Raw genomic sequence first — 25103 nt, 5'->3', positions numbered from 1 at the left:
CTCATCTTGAGGCTTGTGTCAGTACTGGGCAGTTACTCTCTAAAGAGATGAGAGAGTTGTGTGGTGTATTTGTGGTTGCTTAGCATCAGCATGATTCTTAGGTATATTTTTATTTTTCATACAAGCACTTAGGCATAGTGCCTTGCAAACAAGCATTCAGAAAACGGTTATTGAATTAAAAGCTGTTAACAGTGATCATGAATCTGTTACCAGAAAGATTAGAATGAATCAACAAATAAAGATTCAGATGTTAGAGAAAGACAAATACCATATGATCTCATATGTGGAATTTAAGAAACAAAACAAATGGATGAAGGGGAAAAAAAGACAAATCAAAAAACAGACTTTTATCTGTAGAGAACAAACTGGTGGTTCTCAGAGGGGAGGTGGGTAGGGATGGGTGAAATAGGTGAAAGGGATTAAGAGGGTGCTTATCCTGGGGTGCTTCTGTGGTGTGGTCCATTAAGCATCTGACTCTTGGTTTCAGCTCAGGTTGTGATCTCAGGGTCATGAGATCGAGCCCCACATCAGGCTCCATACTCGGTGCTGAGTCTGCTTGTGACTCTCTTCCTTTCCCTCTGCCCCACCCTCTCTCATGCATGCATGTGCTCTCTCTCTCTCTAAAATAAGTAAATTCTTTTTTAAAAGATTTTGTTTATTTGACAGAGAGAGACACAGCAAGAGAGGGAACACGAGCAGGAGTGGGAGAGGGAGAAGCAGGCTCTTTGCAGAGCAGGGAGCCTAATGTGGGGCTCAATCCCAGGATCATGGGATCATGACCTGAGGCAGAGACTTAATGGCTGAGCCACCCAGGCACCCCTAAAATAAATAAATCTTTAAAGAAAAAAAGAGTATACTTATGAGTATACTCTTAAATACTTGTATGTAGTATATAAGAGATGAGCACTAAGTAATATATAGAAATGTTGAATCACAATATTGTACACCTGAAACTTAACACTGTATACTGGCATTAAAAATAAAGTAAGAATAAATGCTTTCTGTTAACATAAGTAGTATTTTTAATTGCATAGCTATGTTAAAAAAAAAAAAAAGACTCACTTATTTGCCTTTCTCAGTTGTTCAACTCTCTGAAGAAACTCCTTTGTGCCTAAATGAAAAATATATGGAACTATCCTTTTTAGCTTTCTGATGGCCTTCTATTGCAAGGAACAAGTCATGAACAATTCACAGGAATAGCCTAAGTATTGTGGTATTGAGTAAAAGAGGTTTTTAAAAAGGGAGAACATCTTTTATTTGTTGTGCAGTGTGGGTATGTTCCTGGAAGTTTAATTTGTACGGACTCAGGAATTTATGCAGACTAATGTTTGATTTTTCTACTTTTCAGAGGTATAGGCATAAGAATGACAGAACCAATATATCTCAGCCCCTCATTTGACAATGTACTGCCCAGCTACTTATTTTTACAGGCAAGTATATGTTAGGATAAAATATTTAATGACATTGAAACATAAACTCAGCGAGTTATTTCAAATCTAAGTTTTTATTCTATTACCATACTTTTTGTGATTTATTTTTCTGATCTACCTTTGGTAAAGCAGTAAAAACGAAAAACAAAAACAAAACAAAAAACCCAACCTTTGTACATGTTCTCTTCTTTTTCTCAGCTGATTTTAGCCTTTAAAAAAAAAAAAAAAACCTTCTGTTGCACAAAAGTGTTTTAATTGCTTATTAGCCTCTACTGCTTTTTCTTGAAAAGTAATTTAGAAAATACATTACTTTAAAAACAATGCATTACAGGGGCACCTGGGTAGCTCCATCGGGTAAGTATCTGCCTTTGGCTCAGGTCATGATCCCAGGGTCCTGCATCAGGCTGCCTGTTCAGTGGGAAATCTGCTTCTCACCCTCTACCTCCACCTTGTGTGCACTTTCTCTGTGAAATAAATAAAATATTTTTTAAAAAATGCACCCAACTTTTGTAGCAACATGGACGGGACTGGAAGAGATTATGCTGAGTGAAATAAGTCAAGCAGAGAGAGTCAATTATCATATGGTTTCACTTATTTGTGGAGCATAACAAATAGCATGGAGGACATGGGGACTTAGAGTGGAGAAGGGAGTTGGGGGAAATTGGAAGGGGAGGTGAACCATGAGAGACTATGGACTCTGAAAAACAATCTGAGGGTTTTGAAGGGACGGGGGGTGGGAGGTTGGGGTACCAGGTGGTGGGTATTATAGAGGGCACGGATTGCATGGAGCACGGGGTGTGATGCAAAAATAATGAATACTGTTATGCTGGAAATAAAAAATAAAAAAAAAAAATAAAAAACAAAACAAAACAAAACAAAAACAACAACAACAACAAAAAAAACAAAGGGAATAAAAAAAAAATAAAATAAAAAATGCATTACTTTGGGATATTATTCTGTTTTATTTAAGGCAAATTGTTACCCTAGAGTAGCAATCCTTTTTTTTTTTTTTTAAAGATTTTATTTATTTATTTGACAGACAGAGATCACAAGTAGGCAGAGAAGCAGGCAGAGAGAGAGAGGGAAGCAGGCTCCCCGCTGAGCAGAGAGCCTGATGCGGGGCTCAATCCCAGGACCCTGGGATCATGACCTGAGCTGAAGGCAGAGGCTTTAACCGACTGAGCCACCCAGGCGCCCCAGTAGCAATCCTTTTTGATCAAGACTAATAATGATTTTTTTTTAAACTAATAATGATTTAAATAAAATCTTTAAAAAAAAAAGAAAAGGGCACCTGGGTGGCTCAGTGGGTTAAGCCGCTGCCTTCGGCTCAGGTCATGATCTCAGGGTCCTGGGATCGAGTCCCACATGGAGCTCTCTGCTCAGCAGGGAACCTGCTTCCTTCTCTCTCTCTCTGCCTGCCTCTCTGCCTACTTGTGATCTCTGTCTGTCAAATAAATAAATAAAATCTTTAAAAAAACAAAAACTAATAATGATTTAATGGTATAATGTAACTGGTTGCCGTATGGCTTATTGCTGTAGATACAGGAGTTGTCCAATCTCATATTTCTAGGTGTCAATCAGAAATAGTAAGATTGGCTTACATTTTACTTTTCTTCTACAGAAATGTGGTAGTGGCGGGGAGATAGGAACCCAGATGTCTTTGAGTGGCATTAGTAGCATAAAACTAGGATTCTTAAGTGGGTGTTAGATGGTGAAGCACCTGAAATTACAAAATTTTGTACATTTTCTTAGGAAAAGATCCAGAGCTTTGTTATATTTCTGAAAGGGCTTTGGCCTTCACAATATTGAGACCGCTGAATTGAGGGGGGAATAATGTGCTTTTTTTTGTTAAATTGATAGGGGAAATACATCATGCATGTGTGTGTCTCGTGTATGAATGTCCAGTGAGATCATAGGATACTCTTGGAAACTGAATTTTCTGACACTGGTATATTTACAGAAAACCTATTCCTGATAGAGGATGTTGTATTGGATTACCTCCAAAGATTTCTTTATGTTCTCTTATTCTGAATTTTAAAAGGACTTAGAATCATTGGTAGTTGATTTTTTTTTTTTTTTTAATAGAATTTGCCATCTGCTGTAGTAGCTCATGTTCTAGATCCTCAACCCGGAGAGAAGATTCTGGATTTGTGTGCAGCGCCCGGGGGAAAAACAACACACATTGCAGCATTAATGCATGATCAGGTGAGACTGTCTTCACAGCAAAAACTACTCTCAACATATCACATGTTTCAGTGTTGAAGGTGGAACCTCATGTTACTTATGGAACATTATATAGACATTTATAATCTGAATTATTTCAGATTCGGCCAAAGTGAAGACTGTTCAGTAATGGCATTCTTCACATGTTGAGTTCAGTAGATAATTAACATTTATGAAGACTATCTGAAGATCTTCTTAAATCCTAAATATACTAATACATTTGTAGAGTAGAAGTCTTCTTCATAAAATTACATTTAAATGCAACATTTAAGAGATTTTTTTATGTTCTTGATTATCAGACTTGACACTTCTTAAACTACTAAAATCTGCCTCTGAAACTTAATTTGATAGTATATATTGAAGTATCAATATATACATTGATAATATATATGTACATTATGATATGTGCACATCAAACACATTTTCTTGAGATTCATAAAAACCTTATGATATGGCTTAATTATTAAGCTTGTTGCATTGTCATAAAATATAGTAAGTCTTGGATGACTTTATTTCAGATTCTATGGCTTTTCCCCCACATATATGTATTTGACAATATGTTTCCTTTCATTATGGGTTACTTTGTGTCTAAAACTCAGTGTGACGTTGTCACTCACTGTGACCATTCTGTGCTGCACCTAAGATTCTTCAGCTCAAGAAGAATAGGGCCAGTTGATGCTATCTTTTTTCTTGTGTCAAATCATAAAATTACATGGTTCCTGAAATGCTTAGACACACTATTATCTTCACCTATTTGATCTGGAGGCAGATTTTAATTGGTTGGTTGGTTGATTAAACAGACAGTACTTATATATGCCAAGTACTGGGGATGCAGCAATAAACCACTGGGACCAAAATTGTCTTCGTCGTGTAGCTTCCCTTCTAGTTAAGAAGAGACAGATAATAAGCTAAATGAATACACGTTATGGCATGTAGGATCGCGGTAAGGGCGCTGGTGAGCAAGAGAGGAAGGGGAGGGGCACTGGGGCTGTGGAGGGGAGTGGGTATGCAGTGTTTAGGAGGGTGGTGAGAAATACACCCTGTGAAGATGGTTTTTGAGGAAGGACTTTGAGGTGATGAGCAACATGGAGGTCTGTGGGACGCAAAAAGCAAGTGTGGTTGCTCTGAGGCTGGAGCACACCTGACCTGTTGGAGGAACCTCTGCATTTTGTTGCATTTTGCTAAGAAAGACAAAGTGAGAAAGACAGGAGGAAGAAAAGAGAACAGAGAGAGGGACGCTCAGGGGAGAATGTTTGGGTCTAGCTGTTGGTAGGGTCTCACAGGATGTTGGCTGTGTTCGAGTGATGGGAAGTCACAGAAGAGTGACATATGCCTCTTTACTATTTCCAGGATCCTTTTAGCTATTGCCTTTAAAACAGACTGGAGGATGGCAGGGGTGACTGGTCTGAGACAGTAATTCAGGGAAGCATTATGGAGATGGCAAAAAGTTCTGGAGATGTGTTTAAGGTGGAGTTGTAAGAAGCTGCCGATGCACTGGATGTGGGTTATGGAAATGAGAGAGTGATCAAGGGTGACTCCTACAGATTTTGGGTAAGGGTGACTATGGGAGGAGCAAGTCAGAAAGTTAGTTTTGGAGATATTAAATTGAAGTGTCTGTTAGACTTGCAATGGATGATACTGAGCAGGCAATTGGATATTTGAGCCTAGAGTTCAGGACAGAGGTATAGACTGGAAATAAATATATAGATTGGAAGTGTAAAAATATATAAAATAGAAATTTGGAAGTCTTCAGCTTAGAGATAATATGAAAGCCATAAAACTGATATGGGTGGCAACAGAGAGTAGAAGAGGCCAGAAAACTGAGCTGCATGGGTGCTGTGTGCCAACATTCATAGGTTGGGGAAAGGAGAAGGAATGAACAGCGGTGTAAGAGGAAAACCAGAGGAGTATGTCTGACACCCTGGAAACAATGGGAAGAAAGGGATTGAAAGACAGTGGAGAGATCAGCTATGTCAGATGTTGTTGCCGGGACACAAAAATTGAGGACTGGGAGCGTCAGTGGGCTTAGCACCAGGATGGTGATGGGCAACCTTATCATAAGCAGCTTTGGGGAGTGGAAATCCTTGCTTGGATTGAGATTGAGAGGAATCCAAGAAAGTGAATCAAGATCACTCCTTTGGCAGGGGTGGTGGGGGGAGTTATTTTTACAGGAATACAGTGAAATGGGGCAGTAGTTGGAAATGAACTCAGGGAATACTTTAAGATGATAGAAATGATCATGTTTGTATGCTAATGAGAGATCCATTAAAAGGGGAAATTGCTAACTGTATCTTTGAGGAGGGGAAATGGGATACAGTCTGATGCACACTTGGCTTTAGATGGTAGCATGTGGCAGTTGATCCTTGGAAATAGGAGGGGGTTGGAGTACGTGGGTGCAGATATTGGTGGGCCGGTCAATGTGGTAAGAGGTAGGAAGGTTTCTTTAAGTTGTTTGGGTCTTCTCAGTGAAATATGAAGCAAGGTCATCAGATGAGAATGGGGATGGGGAAGGAGTAGTAAGAGCTGGGGGGTATGAAAAGTTAATCTAGGAAAATGAAAGTGAGAATGGGCTATGGACGCGTCCTAGTAATTCCAGTTTGCACAATGTGCTCTGTGAATACAGTGGTCATGAATGTAAGGTAAAATTTGTTGGGATAGTGATGGGCATTTTTTAGCTTTTGGGTTTGGATGTGAAGTTGGTGAAGAATTGGATTTAACCACAGCAGCATTTTTTGTCACGCTTACATCTAAGACACAGGATGTGTATAAGAGTAATGAGATACAGCATGGAATCTAAACTGGGTAAAGAGCATAGCAAAGGCAGTAAAAGACTGGGGACAGTGGATCCATTGTTATTTTTCCAAGTTAGCTCAGATTTATACAGTGGTAGGAAATCTTAGGCACCTAGGAAACTTGGCATTTTTTTTTTATAGTACTCATTTATAAATAAGTAAAAATTGCCTACATGAAGTGTAGGACTTTCTAGCATAGAAATACTGTTCTGTGAGGCTTAGCAGAGCCCTTCTGCTCTGATTCAGTTGATAGAAGTTGTAATATCTGTGTGCCCACTCCCCAAAGTGCCAGATGTTGGACTTTACCAGATGACTATTTCTGATCTATATTTGATGGTTTTTAGGACGGTCATTTGGTACAAGCAATCTTGTAAATGCCAAAGATTGGTAAAAACAGTCTTGCAAAAAAATAATAGGAACATTTACTGTGTCAAGATGAAATTGTAATTTTTCCCTTTCATTAGTGCAAATCATTTTATCCAAAGACTTCTGATGAAAATTCACATTACCTGCATATTAGTATTTGATACTATTACAATTTTTGAAACATTCACTGTGTCACGAGCAAGAAAATAATGCACACTCACATGCATACATGTATATGTACATACATAATAAATTTATATTTTCAATAAACATATTGAAGAGTTAAAACCTATATTGTATGTGTATCTATGTTCTATGTGTGTATGAATATATGCAGTCTGTACATACATGCAGCCACACACACACACACACACACACACACACCCCTGGTGGTAACACTAGTGCAGCCTCAGTGAGTAGCCTTCAGTAATGAAGGGAATTCATCCCCGTCCCCTGTTGCCCCTACCCCCCTCCCGCTTCCCCTAACCAGAAGTTTGTTCTTTATAGTTAAGAGTCTGTTTCTTGGTTTGTCTCGCTCTAAGAATGGGGTTTTTTAAAAGGATAAGACTTAAGTATTTTAATGTAACTTTGATACCCATTTGGTTAATGAATTCAGATTTAAAACTAGGGATGGGAGGAAAGTAGGAAAGACCATAATTTATCACCAGTTTTCCTCATTATTAGTAGTTGTCGTGACTGCTTTGGGTTTACACCTCATTTTTATGTGTGTTTTGTTTGTTTTTTAGGGAGAAGTAATAGCACTGGATAAAATATCCAAAAAAGTAGAGAAAATAAAACAGAATGCTTTATTGTTAGGGCTGAATTCCATCAAGGCATTTTGCTTTGATGGAACAAAGGCTCTTAAACTCGATATGGTTAAGGATGCTGAAGGTGAGTTAAATTTTATCTTTATAAGCTTCTATAATTGGCTTTTGGAAACAGATTTTGCTGTCATTGTTCTAGCCTAAAATATCCATAAGACCTTGAAACGGGCAGGGATCTAAGATAGGCATCTGTAATAGGTATCATTTTGCCTTTCATCTTATCCCAGAACATATAAATAGTCCCCATATGTAAAATGTATGTCAGATTTTAATAATATAAAATCAAACTCCAAGACTTTGTCAGACTCTTTAGTCTTAAGTATTTCTCTGAATTTCCTGTTAAATCTCAAGCTTATTGGCCTTTCAAGTTTATGATTTTTGAGGTATTTTGTTTTCTTCATTTTTCTTGAGAGAATGGGGCTATGGAGCTAGGAAGGGAGGAAAAACTGTCACATATCCTGTGACATGATTTTTCTTGGAATAAAACATTGCATTTATTAAGTTCTCTATTCGTCTCATTCTTTGTTCAGATTTGATTTCATGAAATACTCAAGAAACTTGCATATTTTAACAAACTAATTGGCATCAGTTTCCCTGAAATGTTTATAAATTAAAGATGCTATTTGAATAAAGATGATTTTAAAAACCTGAGGACATTGTTTTGATTCCCAACCCTTTATAGATCATCTAATTTTCTCATATATAAGCTCTTGTTCATAAGGATGACTAGTGAACAGTGGACAGTGCAATATAATCTATTACTGTCACTTAACTGAAATTGTTGGTAGGTCACCAAGTTTTACACTAAAGAGAGTAATCATACTCAAAAGCACATAATAGGCTAAGATTGGCAAGAACAATCAAGATGCAGGAGTAGCCATCCTAGAGGTTGGCCTTCTGTGCTATAAGGAGACATTCATTAATTGACTTGGGATACTCAATCACTGATTTTTCTCTCATCCACATCACTATTAGCTGATGGTCGTAGGTTGTCATCTTTAGCTCTTTTTTTTCATTAAGACATGATTCATCGCAGACTATGTGGTAGTTTGATTTGGATTATTAAACCTAGAGTGTCTGGCAATAGATCCAATTTGTTTGATGGAAAATGCATCAGTAGTAATGTGAACATCACCGTATCTTTGAGACTCCTGGAAAGGGAGAAGTTATTTGGTGACACCTGCCTAATGTCTAATAAACCACATGGAAATAAAGAAATAAATGAAACACATGGAAATCTTCCTAGAAAAATAGGGGTTATTCTGAATAGCAAGGTCTAGACTATTATTTATCTTCTGAAGGAGGTGGGAATAGGTCAGATGTAATTGCCTGATGACATGAGAACAGCATCTCATGGTCAGTTGGTCGTTAACCCAGAAGAGTTAGCCAGGAACTCGCAGGAGATCTATATTAGCGCATATAGCCTGTATCCGAGAGACTCAAAATATAGTGGCTTAGAATAGATAGAAGCATTTTTTGTTTCTTAGTTTTTGTTTATTTTGGTCTCACGTAACAGGAGTGGGCTTCTGGTGCTAGTAGTTTCATCTCTGGGTCCAAGACAGATTTTTCATTTCTTTTAAGGGGAAGGGAAAGGGTGTGAGAATCCTTAGGAATTCACATGCTACTGGCCAGGTTAGTCATTTGATCAATTTAACTGCGGGGGAGTGTGGGGGTTGCTGGAAAATATACTCATTAGCTGTAGAGCCATGTGCCCAGTTCAAAACATGATTTTAGGGTGCCTGGGTGGCCCAGGGTCCTGGGATCAAGGCCAGCATCGAGCTCTCTGCTCGGCAGGGAGCCTGCTTCCTCCTCTCTCTCAGCCTGCTTCTCTGCCTACTTGTAATCTCTGTCTGTCAAATAAATAAATAAAATCTTTTAAAAAACAAAAAAAGATAACAAAAAAACCCCATGACTTTAGGAAAAGAGGAGAATGGATATTAAAGAACAACTAGCAGTCTGACAAAGTCTTTGTATTACTAAAAGTGGTAATGGTGATTGTTAAAATTTATAAGCTATTTTAAATTTTTATTATTTTAGTGTAGTTGACAGTGTTACTAGTTTCAAGTGTACAATGTAACAATTCTACAGTTCTATATATTACTCAGTGCTCACTGCAGTTAAGTCATCCTCTGTCATCATAAAATATTACTATACTATTGACTTTATTCCCTACACTGTGCTTTTTATCTCTGTGACTTATTTAATAGCTAGAAGTATGTATCTCTTAATTTCCTTCATTTATTTTGCCTATCTCCTTACCCACCTCCCCTCTGGCCACCACCAGTTTGTTGTCTGTATTAATGAGTCTGTTTCTCTTTGTTCATTTGTTTTGACATTTGGAGTCCACATATAAGTGAAATTCTGTGGTATTTGTTTTTCTCTGTCTGACTTGTTTTACTTAGCACCATGCCCTCTAGGTCCATCCATGCTGTCATGAATAGCAAGATGCCATTCATTTTTGTAGCTAACTAATATTGTGTGTGTGTGTATGTATACACACCACATCTTCTTTATCCCATCCATCAGTAGACATGTGGGATTGCTTCGATATATTGGCTACTGTAAAGGGGCACCTGGCTGGTAGAGCATACAAATCTTGATCTCTGGATTTTAAGTTTGAGCTCCATGTTTGGTAGATTACTTTAAAAAAAAAAAAATACTGCTTGCTGTAAATAATGCTGCAATAAACATAGGGATGCATATATCTTTTTGAATTGATGTTTTCATTTTCTTTGGTTATCTAGTAGTAGAATTACTGGATTATAAAGTACTTCTATTTTTAACTTTTTGAGTCATCTTCATGCTGTTTTCCATAGAGGTTGCACCAATTTACATTCCTACTACGAGTGCACAAGATTTCTCTTTTCTCCACATCCTTGCAACGTGTGTTGTTTCTTACGTTATTTCTTACGTTTTTGATACTAGCCATTCTCACTGGTGTGAGCTGATACCTCATTGTGGTTTTGATTTGCATTTCCATGAGGATTAGTGATGTTGAGCATCTTTGTGGGTCTGTGGGTCTGTTGGCCATCTGTATATTTTTGGAAGAATGTCTTCTCAGGTCCTGCACCCATGTTTTAATCAGATTATTTGTTTTTTGTGTGTGTGTGTTGAGTTGTGTAAATTCTGTATATATTTTGGAAATTAATCCCTTACAGATGACATCATTTTCAAAATCTTCCATTCAGTAGGGTTGCCTTTTTGTTTTGTTGATGGTTTCTTTCACTGTGCCTAAGCTTTTTATTTCGGTTTAGTTCCAATAGTTTATTTTTGCTTCTGTTTCCCTTTACTGAAGAGACGTATCTATAAATATGTTGCTAAGGCTAAAGTCAAAACAGCCTGTGTTTTCTTTTAGGAATTTTATGGTTGCAGGTCTCATATTTAATCATTTTAGGTCTTTAATAATTTTGAGTTTATTTTTATGCATGGTGTGAGAAAGTGGTCCAGTTTTATGCTTTGGCATGTAACTACCCAATTTTGCCAGCACCATTTATTGAAGAGATTGTCTTTTCTGTATTGATACTCTTGACTCCTGTTTCATAGATTAATTGAACATAAAAGCATGGTTTTATTTCCAAGCAGTCTCTCCTATTCTACTGATCTGTTTTTCTACCAGTACCGTATTTTTCAGTTACTATAACTTTGTAGTGTATCTTGAAATCTGGGATTGTGATACCTCCAACTTTATTCTTTTTCAAGATTGCTTTGACTGGGGTCTTTTGTGGCTTAATACAAAATTTAGTGCTATTTGTTCTAGTTCTGTGAAAAGCACTGTGGTTATTTTGGTAGTGATTGCATTAAATCTTTAAATTACTTTGGGTAGTATGGGCATTTTAACAGTATTCTTCCCATCCACAAGTGTGGTATATCTTTATATATATTTGTATTGTCTTCCGTTTTTTTCCTTAAGGTCTTAAAATTTTCAGAGTGTAGGTCTTCCCCTCCTTGGTTAGGTTTATTCCTAGGTATTTTTTTTTCTTTTTGATGCATTTGTAAATGGGATTGTTTTCTTAATTTCTCTTCTACTTCATTATTAGTGTACAGAAGAAACACAACAGATTTATGTACATTAATTCATTTGTTTAATAGGTTTTTATGGTCTCTAGGGTTTTCTATATATAGTATCATGTCTGTAAAGAGTAACAGTTTTATTTCCTCCTTACCAGTTCAGATGCCTTTTATTTCTTGTTTGATTGCTTTGGCTAGGACTTCTAGGACTGTGTTGAATAAAAGTGGCTAGAGTGGACATCCTTGTCTTATTTCTGATCTTAGAGGAAAGGTTTCAGTTTTTCACTATTGAGTATGATATTGGTTGTACATTGTTTCATATATAGCATTTATTATGTTGAGGAATGTTTCTCCTAACCCTACTTTGTTGAGAGTTTTTTTGTTTCGTTTTGTTTTGTTTTTTAATCAGGAATGGATATTGTATTTTGTCAGGTGTTTTTTCTGCATCTGATGAGATGATCATCCTTCTTGTTAATGTATCACATTGGTATGTGAATATTGAACCATCCTTGCATCCCTGGAATAAATTCCACTTGATCTTGGTGAATGACCTTTTCATATATTGTTGAATTTGGTTTGCTGATGTTTTGTTGAGGATTTTTGCAACTGTCTGTCAGGTTTTCTTTTCCTGTAGTGTCTGTCTAGTTTTAATAGTAGGCTAATGCTGGCCTCTTAGAATGAATTTGGAAGTTTTTCTTCCTCTTCTATTCTTTGAAATAGTTTGAGAAGAATAGGTATTAACGCTCCTTTCAGTGTTTAGTAGAATTCACCTTTGAAGTCTTCTGGCCCTGGACTTTTGTTTGTTGGGAATTTTTTGTACTGATTTAATTTCATTACTACTAATAAGTCTGTTTAGTTTTTGTTTCTTCCGAATTCAGTTTTGGAAGATTGTATGTTTCTAGGAATGTATCCATTTCTTTTAGGTTGTCCAATTTGTTTGGATAAAACTTTATTGTTCTCTTATAATCTCAGTAATCCTTTGTGTTTCTATGTTGTCCGTTATTTCTGCTCTTTGATTTTGTTTTTCACTTCCGTTTCTGATTTTATTCTTTGAGTTCTCTCTTGTTGAGTCTGGCTAAAGGCTTATCAATTTTGTTCATCCTTTCAAAGAACCAGTTCTTGGTTTCGTTGATCTTTTCTGTTGTTGTTTCTTAGTCTCAATTTACTTCTGCTCTACTCTTTTTATTTACCTACTCCTACTAACTTTGGACTTTTTTTTTCCTTGTTCCTTTAGGACAGATAGTTTGAGGTTTTTTTATTTCTTAAGGTAGGTCTGTATCAGCTGTAAACTTGTGTCTTAAAACTGCTTTTGCCGTATTCCCCCAAATTTGGACCGTCATGTTTCCATTTTCATTTGTCTTCAGGTATTATTTGATTTCCTCTTTGATTTCCTCATCGACCCATTGTTGTTTAGTAGCATGTTGTATAGCTACCATGTGTTTGTGGTTTATTCCAGTTTTTTTCTGTTAATTTATTTCTGGTTTCCCATTGGGGTGGTTGGAAAAGATGCTTGACGTGATTTTGGTGTTTTTAAATTTATTGAGGCTCATTTTGTGGCCTTACATGTGATTGGTTTTGGAGAATGTGCCATATGCTCTAGAAAAGAAGGTATGGGTGTGCCTGGGTGGCTCAGTGGGTTAAAGCCTCTGCTTTCTGCTCAGGTCATGATCCCAGGGTTCTGGGATCAAGCCCCGCATCGTCCGGAATCTCTGCTCAGCAGGGAGCCTGCTTCCCTTTCTTTCGCTCTCTGCCTGCCTTTCTGCTTACTGGTGATCTCTGTCTGTCAAACAAATAAAAAAAAATCTTAAAAAAAAAAAGGTATGTTTTGCTCATTTTGCATGAAACATTCTGTATCTTTTAGGTCCATTTGTTCTATGTGTCATTCAAAGCAACTGTTTCTTTGTTGATTTTCTGTTTGGGTAATCTGTCGGTTGATGTTATTGGGGTGTTGCAGTCCACTACTGTTATTGTATATTGTTACATTGTTGTTATATTGTTTTTTACCTCTGTTAATATTTGCTTTATGTATTTAGGTGCTCTGTGTTGTGTGGACATTTGCAGTTGTTACATCCTGTAGTTGGATTGATCCACTTACTATTATGTAATGCCTTTGTCTCTTATTAGAGTTTTTTTTTTTTTTAAGGATTTTATTTATTTATTTGACACACAGAGAGAGAAATCACAGGTAGGCAGAGAGGCAGGCAGAGAGAGAGGGGGAAGCAGGCTGTCCACCAAGCAGATAGCCTGATGCGGGACTCGATCCCAGGACTCTGGGATCATGACCTGAGCCAAAGGCAGAGGCTTAACCTACTGAGCCACCCAGGCACCCTAGAGCCTTGTTTTAAAGTCTGTTTTGTTTGATGTAAGTGTTTTTACTTGGCTTTGCCTTTTTTTTTTTTTTCTGTTTGCATGGAATATCATGGAATTTTCCATTCCTTCATTTTTAGTTTCTGTGTGTCTTTAGGTCTGAGGTGAGTCTCCTATAGATAGCATATAGATGGGTCTTGGTTTTTTATTCATTCAGTCACCAGGTCTTTTAATTTAAGCCTTTATTTAAACTTAAGGTAATTACTGGGGTCCTGTGTGGCTCAGTCAGTTAAGCATCTGCCTTTGGCTTAGGTTATGATCCCAGGACTCTGGGAACGAGCTCTGCTTTGGGCTCCCTACTCAGCAGGGAGTCTGTTTCTTCCTCTGCCCCTCCCCCTGCTCATGCTTGTTCTTTCTTTCTCTTTCTCTCTCTCAAATAAATAAAATCTTTAAAAAAAAAACTTTAAGTAATTATTGATAGATACGTACTTATTGCCATTTTATTCATTGCTTTCTGGTTGTTTTTGTAGTTCTTTGATTCCTTCTTCTTGCTCTCTTTTGGTAGTTTTTTTTGATTGTTTCGTTTTGTGTGTGTGTGTGTGTGTAATGCTTAGATTCTTTTTACTTTTTTTTTTTTAATATCTGTTATAGGTCTTTTATTTGTTGTCATGGTGTTCATTTATAACGTCCTATTGTATATAGCAGTCTGTATTAATTTGGTGGTCACCTAAATTTGAACACATTCTGAAAGCGCTAAATTTTTACTTCTCTTTCATTTTATGTATACAGTGTCATATTTTTCATCTTCTTATTTTGTGTATTCCTTATAGATTTTATTCCTTTTATTCCTTTTATACATATACTTGATTTCACAATCTTAGTGGTTTAACCTCCATACTGGTTTTATGAGAGATTAAACTACTATTTTTACTATGTTTTTGTTTTTACCAGTGAAGTTTTTTTCTTTAATTATTTTCTTCTAGTTATAGTCTTTCTTTTCTCTTAAGGAATTTCCTTTAACAGTTCTTGTAAGGCAGGTTTACTTGTGATAAACTCCTTTAACTTTTGTTTGTCCAGGAAACTCTTTATTTCTCCTTCATCATAACCTTGCTGGGTAGAATATTCTTGGTTGTAGGTTTTTCCTTTCAGCACTTCGGACATGTCATGCCACTTTCTTCTGGCCTGCAAAGTTTCTGTTGAAAAATCAACTGATAGCCTGATTGTCAGAACTCCCAAGGTTAGGTAGGCTCTGCTGATTTTCAAAGCTCTAGGTATCATGAGGTCTCATCTTCCCGGGTTGGGATTGCCAGCGGTGGAGTCTGATTCCTTCCTGTTTGTGATGTTCCTTCCTTTTGTGGTTAATCACACCAGGAGTTTGGTTATCTCCGCCACTCTTACCCTTTTTGATGTGACCTTCTCTTTGGAAGATCTTCTGTTTTCAGATTTTCAGAATTAGTTGTAGTAGTTGTGGTTGTTGGTTTAGTGTGTCTGTGGGATCAGGGGAGCTCAAGCTCTTCCTACTCTGCCATTTCCCACCTCATGTTTTCTAAATTTACTCCTTTTAGTTATAAATTTCTTCTTTACTTTTAAGATGAGAGTCTGAAGTCCTCTGAGCAGATGAATGAGGTGTGTAGTATAAGGTGGCAAGGAGTTGATTCAGTGACTCAGTCACCGTGCACATGTCATGTTGCAGGGCAGTATTGATTTTTAAACAATTTGTTCTGGGTATGGACTGCTGTTGCAGCAAATCATCCCATTACTTAGTGGCTTAAAACAATATTTCTCACAATTTTAGGGATTAACAGGGAACTCAAATGGTTCTCACTTTCAGTGTCTTACACAATGGTGGGGGGTCATCTCAGAAGGTTTGTCTAATACATACCTGTCTGGAGGTTAATGGTGGCTCTCAGAAGGCACCTACACATCACCTTACTGGTCTTTCTCAGACCATGTTGGTTGGGTTTTGAAAATGAGTGTCCCATGAGCTCCAGGCAGAAGCTGTATCATCTTTTATGACCTCGTCCAAAAGTCGTGTAGCATCAAGTTTGGTGCTGTCCAGAATAAAGGAGAAGGAGCATTAGACCCCATCTCTTGTGGGAGAAGAGTCAATGGCAAATTGAAAGCATGTGGAATGAAAGATATTGTCACAGTCATCTTTGGAAAACAGAATTTTTTCCTCAGTTTTATTTTTTTTTAAAGATTTTATTTATTGATTTGACAGAGATCACAATTAGGCAGAGAGGCAGGCAGAGAGAGAGGAGGAAGCAGGCTTCCTGCTGAGCAGAGAGCCCGATGTGGTGCTTGATCCCAGGACCCTAGGATCATGACCTGAGCTGAAGGCAGAGACTTAATCCATTGAGCCACCCAGGCACCCCTCCACCGTTTTAAATTATTTTTTTATTAGAAATTTTTAATTTGTATGCACAATAGATTGTTAGTTGGACACAAAGAATAAATACTGACTTGGAAAATGAAAGAGCATAAAAACAATAATTCTGACAATTTACTTCAGGGTGATTTTCACCTGTTCTGTAAATTGAATTAGTATGATTAAAAGTTTTATGTAGCATAACAAGGAGATTTTAATATCCTCCCCCTCAAAAAAAACCTAAAGAGAGAAAATACTCAGTCTGAATATTCATTTTGAACTCTTTAAGAAGTATATTCACTTTGGCTGTCATTTATTTGGAATAAAGATTATCCACATCTTTAATGTTATACTTAACTTACAAGGAGTAGCCTGAATCTTATCTTTTCCCTCATATATACAATTTATAAAAAGAAACCAGTTGTTTTTTAATGTATAGGGTAAGTCCTAAAAATCATTCTAGAAAGCAGCTTTTATTCTTGATGCAAAAGGAAACATTTCATGTTATAGTAGAGATTTTTTGAACGATTATTTTTCTTTCTCTTACCTAATTTGAGTTACATCTACCTGTATTATTTTTTTAAATATTTTATTTATTTATTTGACAGAGATCACAAGTAGGCAGAGAGGCAGGCAGAGAGAGGGGGGAAGCAGGCTCCTTCCTGAGCAGAGCCCGGTATGGGTCTCAATTCCAGGACCCTGGGATCATGACCTGAGCCAAAGGGAGAGGCTTTAACCCACTGAGCCACCCAGGCACCCCTGTATTATTTGTTAAATGGGAAAAAATAGTGGGTTTTCTTCATGTAGGATGAATAATAAAGATTGCTTTAGAATGAAAATTTGTAATAATCTGACTTCACTTTTTTAACAGTTTTGTTGTATATCAGTGTATACTTTGTGTACCATATAGTTCACACAAAGTATACAGTTCACTAGTTTTTTTTATTCAGAGATATGCAGCTATCATCACACTCTAATTTTTGAACAATTTCATTATGCTGAAAAGAAACCTCATACTCAGTATAACTCCCTATTCCCTTATACTTCCACCCCCCAGGCTTAGTCAGTTCTTAACCTACTTTCTGTCTCTGCAGATTGGCCTGTTCTGGATTTTTCATATAAAGGAAATGAGAGAGTATGTGGGCTTTTGTGACTGGTTTCTCTCATTTATTATAATGTGTTTATGTTTTATCCATGTCATGGTGTGTCTCTGTACTTCATTCCTTTTCATGGATGAACAGTATTCCACCGCACCGATGATCATCATTTGGTGGACATTTGGGTTGTTGACGCTTTTTTGACTGTTATGAAAAATGTTGCTGTGAACGTTTGTGTACAAGTTTCTGTGTGGACATAGGTTTCATATCTCTTGAGCATAATACCTTTAAGTGGCATTTCTGGGTCAAATGGTAACTCAACATTCAACTTTCTGCAGAACTACCAGTCTGTTTTACAAAGTAGCTGGATCATTTTACATTTTCAGCAGCAATATATGAAGGTTTCAGTTTCTTCACATCCTTACCAGCATCTGTCCCTTTGCTTATAAGCTACCTTGGTAGGTGTGGAGTACTGTCTTCTGGTGTTGATTTGTGTTTCTCTGCTAGTCAGATCCTTTTCCCCATTTTTAGAATGGGTTGTCTTTTTATGTTTTGAGCTGTGCAAGTTCTTTATATGTTCCAGATACAAGTCTTTTGTTAGACATAGGATTTATAAATATTTTCTCCCATTATGAGAGTTGTTCATTCACTTTCTTGATGATGTTCTGTGACGCTCAGAAGTTTTTAATTGGTTGTCCACTTTACCTGTTTTTTCTTTTGTTATTTGTGTTTTGGGTATCTTTAAGAACTGTATAATATTAGTTCTTACAACTAGATCTAGAATCCATTGTGAAATTATTTTTGTTTATGGTGTGATGAGAGAATCCAACTTGAGTTTGATTCTTCTTCCTATAGATACTCGTTAGCTCCAGCACCTTTTGGTGAAATGCTCTTTTGCTTTGTTGAATTGTCTTGGTACTTTTGTTGGCCGTAAATGTAAGGGTTTCTTTCTGGGCTCTCAGTTCTCTTCCACTGATTGATATTTTTATCTGTGAGTTAGTAAGGATTGTCTTGATTACTGTAGCTTTTTAGTAAATTCTGAAATCAGGAAGTGAGGTGTCTTCCATCTTTGTTTATTTACAGATAATAAAGATAGGTCTACTTTTTTCTCTCTAATTTGGATGCCTTTTGTTTCATTTTCTTGCCTAATTGTCCTTGCTAGAACCTCTAGTAGAATGTTTAAGCAGAAGTGGTAACAGAGGACTTTCATATCTTATTGCTGATCAGTCTTTCTAGTGGCTTAAAACTTGCTATAGGTTTCTCATAGATAACCTTTATTACGCTGAGGGTTTTCCTTCTTATTCCTGGTTTGCTGCTGTTTTTAATCATAAAATAATATTGGGCTTTGTCAAATGCTTCTTCTGTGTCTATTGAGATGATCTTCTGGTATTTGACCTTTATTGAGTTTCAGATACTAAACCAATCTTGCTTCCTGGAATAAATCCTACTTGGTCATAGTGCATAATTTTTTTCCCATGTTGCTTGATCAGGTTTGTTTGTATTTATGTTGATATTCTTAAGAGCTACTAGTCTGTAGTTTTTCCTGTGTTGTGTTCATCGGGTTTTGATATTAGGGTAATTCTGGTTTCAAATAATGAATTGGGAAGTATTCTTTGTCCTTCTGTTTTTGAAAGAATTTATCAAAAATTATTAAATATTTTTTAAATGTTTGGTAGCTTCATCAGTGAAAACATCCGGATGGGACTTTTCTTTGTGAAAATTTAAAAAATTATTAATTCAGTCTCTTTACTTACTATGGATTTATTCAGATTTTCTTTCTTCTTAAATAATTTTCAGGAGTTTGTGTTTCACTGGTAATTTATCCATATCATCTAAATTATCTGTACAGTTGTTTGTAGTATTCCTTTTTAATTATTTTTCTTTCCATCCGGTCAGTAGTAATGTCTCCTTTTAAATTCCTGATAGTAGCATTTTGAGTTTTTCTCTTTTTTTCTTGGTCAGTCTGGCTGAAGTTTTGTCTATTTTGTGCTCCTTGCAAATAATTAACTTTTGGTTTTGTTGATCCTTTCTCTTGTTTTTGATTTTTTTCTTTTTTTCTCTATTTCATTAATTTCTGCTCTAACCTTTATTATTTTCATCTTCGCTTTTTAGTTTTCTTTTTCCATTGCTTTAAGATCGAAGTCTAGGTTGTTGATTTGATACCTTTTTTAGAAACGTAGGTGTTTACAGCTGTAATATTCCCTCTAAGCCATGTCTCACTGTTTCCCATAAGTTTTGGTATATTGTGTTTTTGTTCTTATTTATGTCAAATCATTTTATGACTTACCTATGATTTCCTTGACCCATGGTTATTTTGGAGCATGTTTTTTAACTTCCACATATTTGTGATATTCCCAAATTTCCTTGTATTATTAACATATTTTCATTCCATTTTGATAGAGAACAAATGTATGAGTTCAGCCTTTTAAAATTTACTGATCTGGGAGTGCCTGGGTGGCTCAATGGGTGGCTCAGACCATGATCTCAGGGTCCTGGGATCAAGTCCCACATCGGGGTCTCTGCTCAGCAGGGATCCTGCTTCCCCTCTCTGCCTGTCTCTGCCTACTTGTGATCTCTCTCTCTGTGTCAAATAAATTTTTAAAAATCTTAAAAAAAAATAAAAGTATTGATCTGTGTTTTATGACCTCACTTTATTTTCTCTTAGGGAATGAGCAATGTGCACTGGAAAATAATGTGTATTCTACCACTGTTGAGTGGAATGTTCTATATATAATCTGTTAGGTCTCCTCTATGTTGAAATGTTCTATTTCTTTTTTGATCCTATGCCTGGTTATTATTTTTATTATTGAAAATTAGGTGTGGAAGTCTTTCGCTCATTGTTGAATGGTATATTTCTTCCTTTGGTTCTCCCAGTTTTTGCTTTTTATATTTGGAGGTTCTTTTGTTAGGTTGGGGCAGAGACAGTTGGGGTTTTGGTATTCTCAGGCTGCTGTGCCTGGACTAGAGCTGTCCACGGATGAGTGGGGGCTGGATGGAGGAAGGCAGCCCCAGAGTTTTCAGCTGCTCTTAAGCTGGAATTTAGCTTCTCCAACATGGGTCTTGAGGAGATGAGAAATGCAGGCAGGCCTGTCATCTCCAGTGAATTACCGTATTTCTTGCCTGGGAGTGTAGGGAGAGAGGCAGCCATGTGTTCTTGGCCGTACCCACATGAAGTGGATCACCTTTCACCCTGAACTTCAGGAAAGAGGCTGTTGGGGCAAAGGAAGGAACAGATTGTGGCTCAGATACCACAGACACTCACATTCCTTAGATTTTCTTTAATAAGTGTTTCTTCATTTGATGTATATCCTGGACATTTTGTAGAGATTTTAAATGGCAGTTTTTGGTTTTGTTATAGTTTTTACCAGTCGTTTCACTGGGAAGAAGATCTGCATATGCCATCATTCCAAAAGTTGTCTCAGTCTCGTTACTTGTATCATAAAATTGCACCTAAATTATATAAGACTCCAAACTAATGCAGTTTTAGAAATCACTAAATGTAGTGGTAAGATTATATATTAAGAGAAAAAGATTTGCATAAACAGAAAGCAGGGTACTCTTATACTATGTATAAGCCTTAAATATTCATTCCATGGCTTTCTAGTTTTGAACAAGAGAAATTTCTCTTGGATCAGGTACATTTGGGGGCTGTTTGGTGATCTTGGTCTGATTTTAGGCAGATTTAGACAGATTCTTGGTCTAGACGATTTTTATGATTTTCTCAGTTTCTGTATAATTATCCACCGCCTTTTTAAGTCTTAAATATCATCACTGAACTTACCAAGAACAGTAAGTTCAGTGATGAGACATTCTTGTCACTCCCCCTGTCAGGGCCATGGCATATAGTTATGCTCTGTCCAAAGGGACCTGGCTGAGGTATATGTTGAGGGGCTGAATTCCAACTTGTACTCTGTGTATCATAGTGTAGGACTATGTTAATTCCAGGGTGCGGATATCTATCTATCTATCTATCTATCTATCTATCTATCTATCTATCCATCCTTCTCAGTATTCCAGAATTCATTATTTATGCACCACACCCAGTGCTCCATGCAATACGTGCCCTCCATAATACCCACACCAGGCTCATCCAACCTCCCACCTCCCTCCCCTCCAACCCTCAGTTTGTTTCTCAGAGTCCACAATTTCTCATGGTTTGTCTCCCCCTCCAATTTCCCCCAACTCACTTCTCCTTTCCATCTCCCCATGCCCTCCATGTTATCCCTTATGCTCTACAAATAAGTGAAACCATATGATAATTGACTCTCTCTGTTTGACTTATTTCACGCAGCATAATCTCTTCCAGTCCCATCCATGTTGATATAAAAGTTGGGTCTTCATCATTTCTGATGGAGCCATAATACTCCATTATATATATGGACCATATCTTCCTTATCCATTCGTCCGTTGAAGGGCATCTTTGTTCTTTCCACCGTTTGGTGACTGTGGCCATTGCTGCTATGAACATTGGGGTACAGATGACCCTTCTTTTCACTACATCTGTCTCTTTGGGGTAAATATCCAATAGTGCAATTGTAGGGTCATAGGGAAGCTCTATTTTTAATTTCTTGAGGAATCTCCACACTGTTTTCTCAAGTGGCTGCCCCAACTTGCATTCCCACCAGCAGTGTAAGAGGGTTCCCCTTTCTCCACATCCTCTCCAACACATGTTGTTTGCTGTCTTGTTAATTTTGGCCATTCTGCCTGGTGTAAGGTGGTATCTCAGTGTGGTTTTGATTTGCATCTCCCTGATGGCTAGTGATGGTCAACATTTTTTTCATGTGTCTGTTAGCCATTTGTATGTCTTCTTTGGAGAAGTGTCTGTTCATGTCGTCTGCCCATTTTTTGATGTGATTATCTGTTTTGTGTGTGTTGAGTTTGAGGAGTTCTTTATAGATCTTGGATATTAGCCCTTCGACTGTAGTGAAGATATTTGCGAATATCTTCTTCCCTTCCTTGGGTTGCCTCTTTGTTTTGTTGACTGTTTCCTTTGCTGTGCAGAAGCTTTTGATCTTTATCAAGTCCCAAAAGTTCATTTTCACTTTTGTTTCCTTTGCCTTTGGAGACATATCTTGAAAGAATTTGCTGTGGCCGATGTCGACGAGGTTACTGCCTATGTTCTCCTCTAGGATTCTGATGGATTCCTGCCTCACGTTGAGGTCTTTTGTCCATTTCGAGTTTATTTTTGTGTGGTGTAAGAGAGTGGTCGAGTTTCATTCTTCTACACATAGCTGTCCAGTTTTCCCAGCACCATTTATTGAAGAGACTGTTTTTTTCCCCCACTGTATATTTTTTCCTACTTTGTCGAAGATTATTTGGCCATAAAGTTGAGGTTCCATATCTGGGCTCTCTACTCTGTTCCACTGGTCTACGTATCTGTTTTTGTGCCAGTACCATGCTGTCTTGGTGATCACAGCTTTGTAGTAAAGCTTGAAATCAGGCAATGTGATGCCCCAGCTTTGTTTTTCTTTTTCAACATTTTCTTATCAATTCGGGGTCTCTTCTGGTTCCATACAAATTTTAAGATTGTTTGTTCCAGCTCTTTGAAAAATGCCAGTGGAATTTTTATCGGAATGGCATTGAAAGTGTAGATTGCTCTAGGCAGTATAGGCATTTTAACAATGTTTATTCTTCTGATCCATGAGCATGGAATGGTCTTCCATCTTTTTGTTTCTTCTTCCGTTTCTTTCATGAGTGTTCTGTAGTTCTTTGAGTACAGATCCTTTACCTCTTTGGTTAGGTTTATTCCCAGGAATCTTATGGTTCTTGGTGCTATAGTAAATGGAATCAATTCTCGAATTTCCCTTTCTGTATTTTCATTGTTGGTGTATAAGAAAGCAACTGATTTCTGTACCTTGATTATGTATCCTGCCACATTACTGAACGGTGTATGAGTTCTAGTAGTTTGGGGGTGGAGTCTTTTGGGTTTTCCATAAAAAGTATCATGTCATCTCTGAAGAAAGCCAGGGTGCAGATATCTTAATCCTAGTTCACACAGAGGTATCTTGTGAGCTTGCTGATATTTTTAAGGAATTTTCAGTGCTGGGGGCAAGTAAGACATGATCATCAGGGATTGTATGACTATACAGCCAGGGGCGCCTGGGTGATGTACTCATTTAAGCGTCTGACTCTTGGTTTTTGCTCAGCTTATGATCTCAAGGTCAGGAGAGGAGCCCTCCATTGGGCTTTATGCTCAGCGTGAAGTCTGCTGAAGATTCTCTCTCCCTCTCCCTCTGCCCCTCCCTGCCACATGCTTATACTCTCTGTCTCCCTGTCTCTCAAGTAAATAAATATAAAAACAATACCATACATCCAAAAGATACCAAGTGCAGTAGGAACTCAGAAGGAAGGATTACTTCTTAAAGGGACAATGGAAAAAGCATTTAGGTGAGGAGGTGGCATTTGTTAGGCCTTGAGACTGTAGAGAGCATTCTGACAAATGAAAATAAGTGCAGGGGGCTTCTCAGGGGAATAGAATTACTAGAAGCATGGAAATAGAGTTCGTGACAGTTTTGGGTAACAAAGTGGTGATGTGGATTTGTTTTTAACATTGACAGATCTGGGGGGAGTACTGAGAAATGTGGTTGGAGAAGAATCTGGATGAGGCCAAATTGTTCATCATTAATGGTCTGTATTTGTTAGTCTCAGGAGTTGATTTTTTGGTTTTATTTTACTTTGTCAGGGAAATGAATAACTTGTTGAGAGCTGTATATTTGGCCACAGGAATAAAAAAAGTTATATAAGGTATTTCAACAGAGACAATGTAGTATAAATAAGTAGTGTAAGGAATCTGTTAAATAGATGTTGAAGAGTTGGAAAAGCAAAAGAGATCACTAAGGTATCCGAGAGCTAATCACGGCAGGAAACAGCTACTACCCTTATATTTCTTATCAATAAGAGAAAGATAAAAGGGGCATCAGGGTGGCTCAGTCGATTAAGCATCTGCCTTCGGCCCAGGTCATGATCTCAGGTCCTGGGATCAAGCCCCACAGTGGAAAGTTTGCTTCTCCTTCTCCCCTTCCTCCTGCTTGAAGTTTGCTCTGTCTTTCAAACAAATAAGTAAAATCTTTTTAAAAAAAGAGAAAGACAATAATCTTAGTAGGAAAAGGACAAAACAATGTGGCCATATAAAGAAAAATACAAATGGCCAATAAAACAACAAGAGTAACAATAAAAATAATCCTTTGATGAAGAATTTTGGGAGAATAAGTATAATCATAATGGAAATATCAATTGGTATAGTCTTTCTAGAGCATTTTTTCAGTATGTATCAAAATCCTTAAAAATAACTTCACTTTGAGAAGATATTCTGAGACCATAGGTAAGAAGGCAAGGATGGGTTTAGATAGAGATGAGTTAAATTGATGAGCAGTCTTGTCTGCTTGTCTTGCAATTAGAGAAAAGCAGGTTATCTTGGTGTGGTATTTGGAACATTGCTGTGGTTACTGTAGACAGTCAGCTGGCTTCCTCTGAAAGCAGTCAGCAGCAGTGTCTTGCATGCAGTAAAGTAGCATAAACGTATGTATGAGCAGACTGGTTTCATGACTTTCTCTAGTAACACTTAAAAGAGCTCAGAAGTTAGTGAAAGTTAGTCAGGTGAATGCAGAGGGAAACCTGTGCATGATTCGATGCAGGGACATACCGCCTTACTCTAGAGCATAGCCTTGCTGATGGCCCAGAAGCAAGGA

At 37.3% G+C, this 25103-nt stretch overlaps 1 protein-coding gene across 6 annotated transcripts in view; it reads left to right on the top strand.

The window, feature by feature from the left end:
• Window positions 1–25103, top strand: part of NSUN6 (NOP2/Sun RNA methyltransferase 6) — an 81080-nt gene that overhangs the window by 35003 nt on the left and 20974 nt on the right. For all 6 annotated transcript variants that reach the window (XM_032349552.1, XM_032349551.1, XM_032349550.1 and 3 more), the window contains 3 exons: window positions 1349–1430; window positions 3516–3635; window positions 7558–7702. In XM_032349552.1, coding sequence (XP_032205443.1) covers window positions 1349–1430; window positions 3516–3635; window positions 7558–7702 — 347 coding nt within the window. The remainder of the gene's footprint in view (window positions 1–1348; window positions 1431–3515; window positions 3636–7557; window positions 7703–25103) is intronic.

This window comes from Mustela erminea, chromosome 6 (assembly GCF_009829155.1).
Source record: "Mustela erminea isolate mMusErm1 chromosome 6, mMusErm1.Pri, whole genome shotgun sequence".
Classification (NCBI taxonomy): Eukaryota; Metazoa; Chordata; class Mammalia; order Carnivora; family Mustelidae; genus Mustela; species Mustela erminea.
The sequence above is the reverse complement of the archived record's forward strand: the minus strand, read 5'-3'. Positions and strand labels throughout refer to the sequence as shown.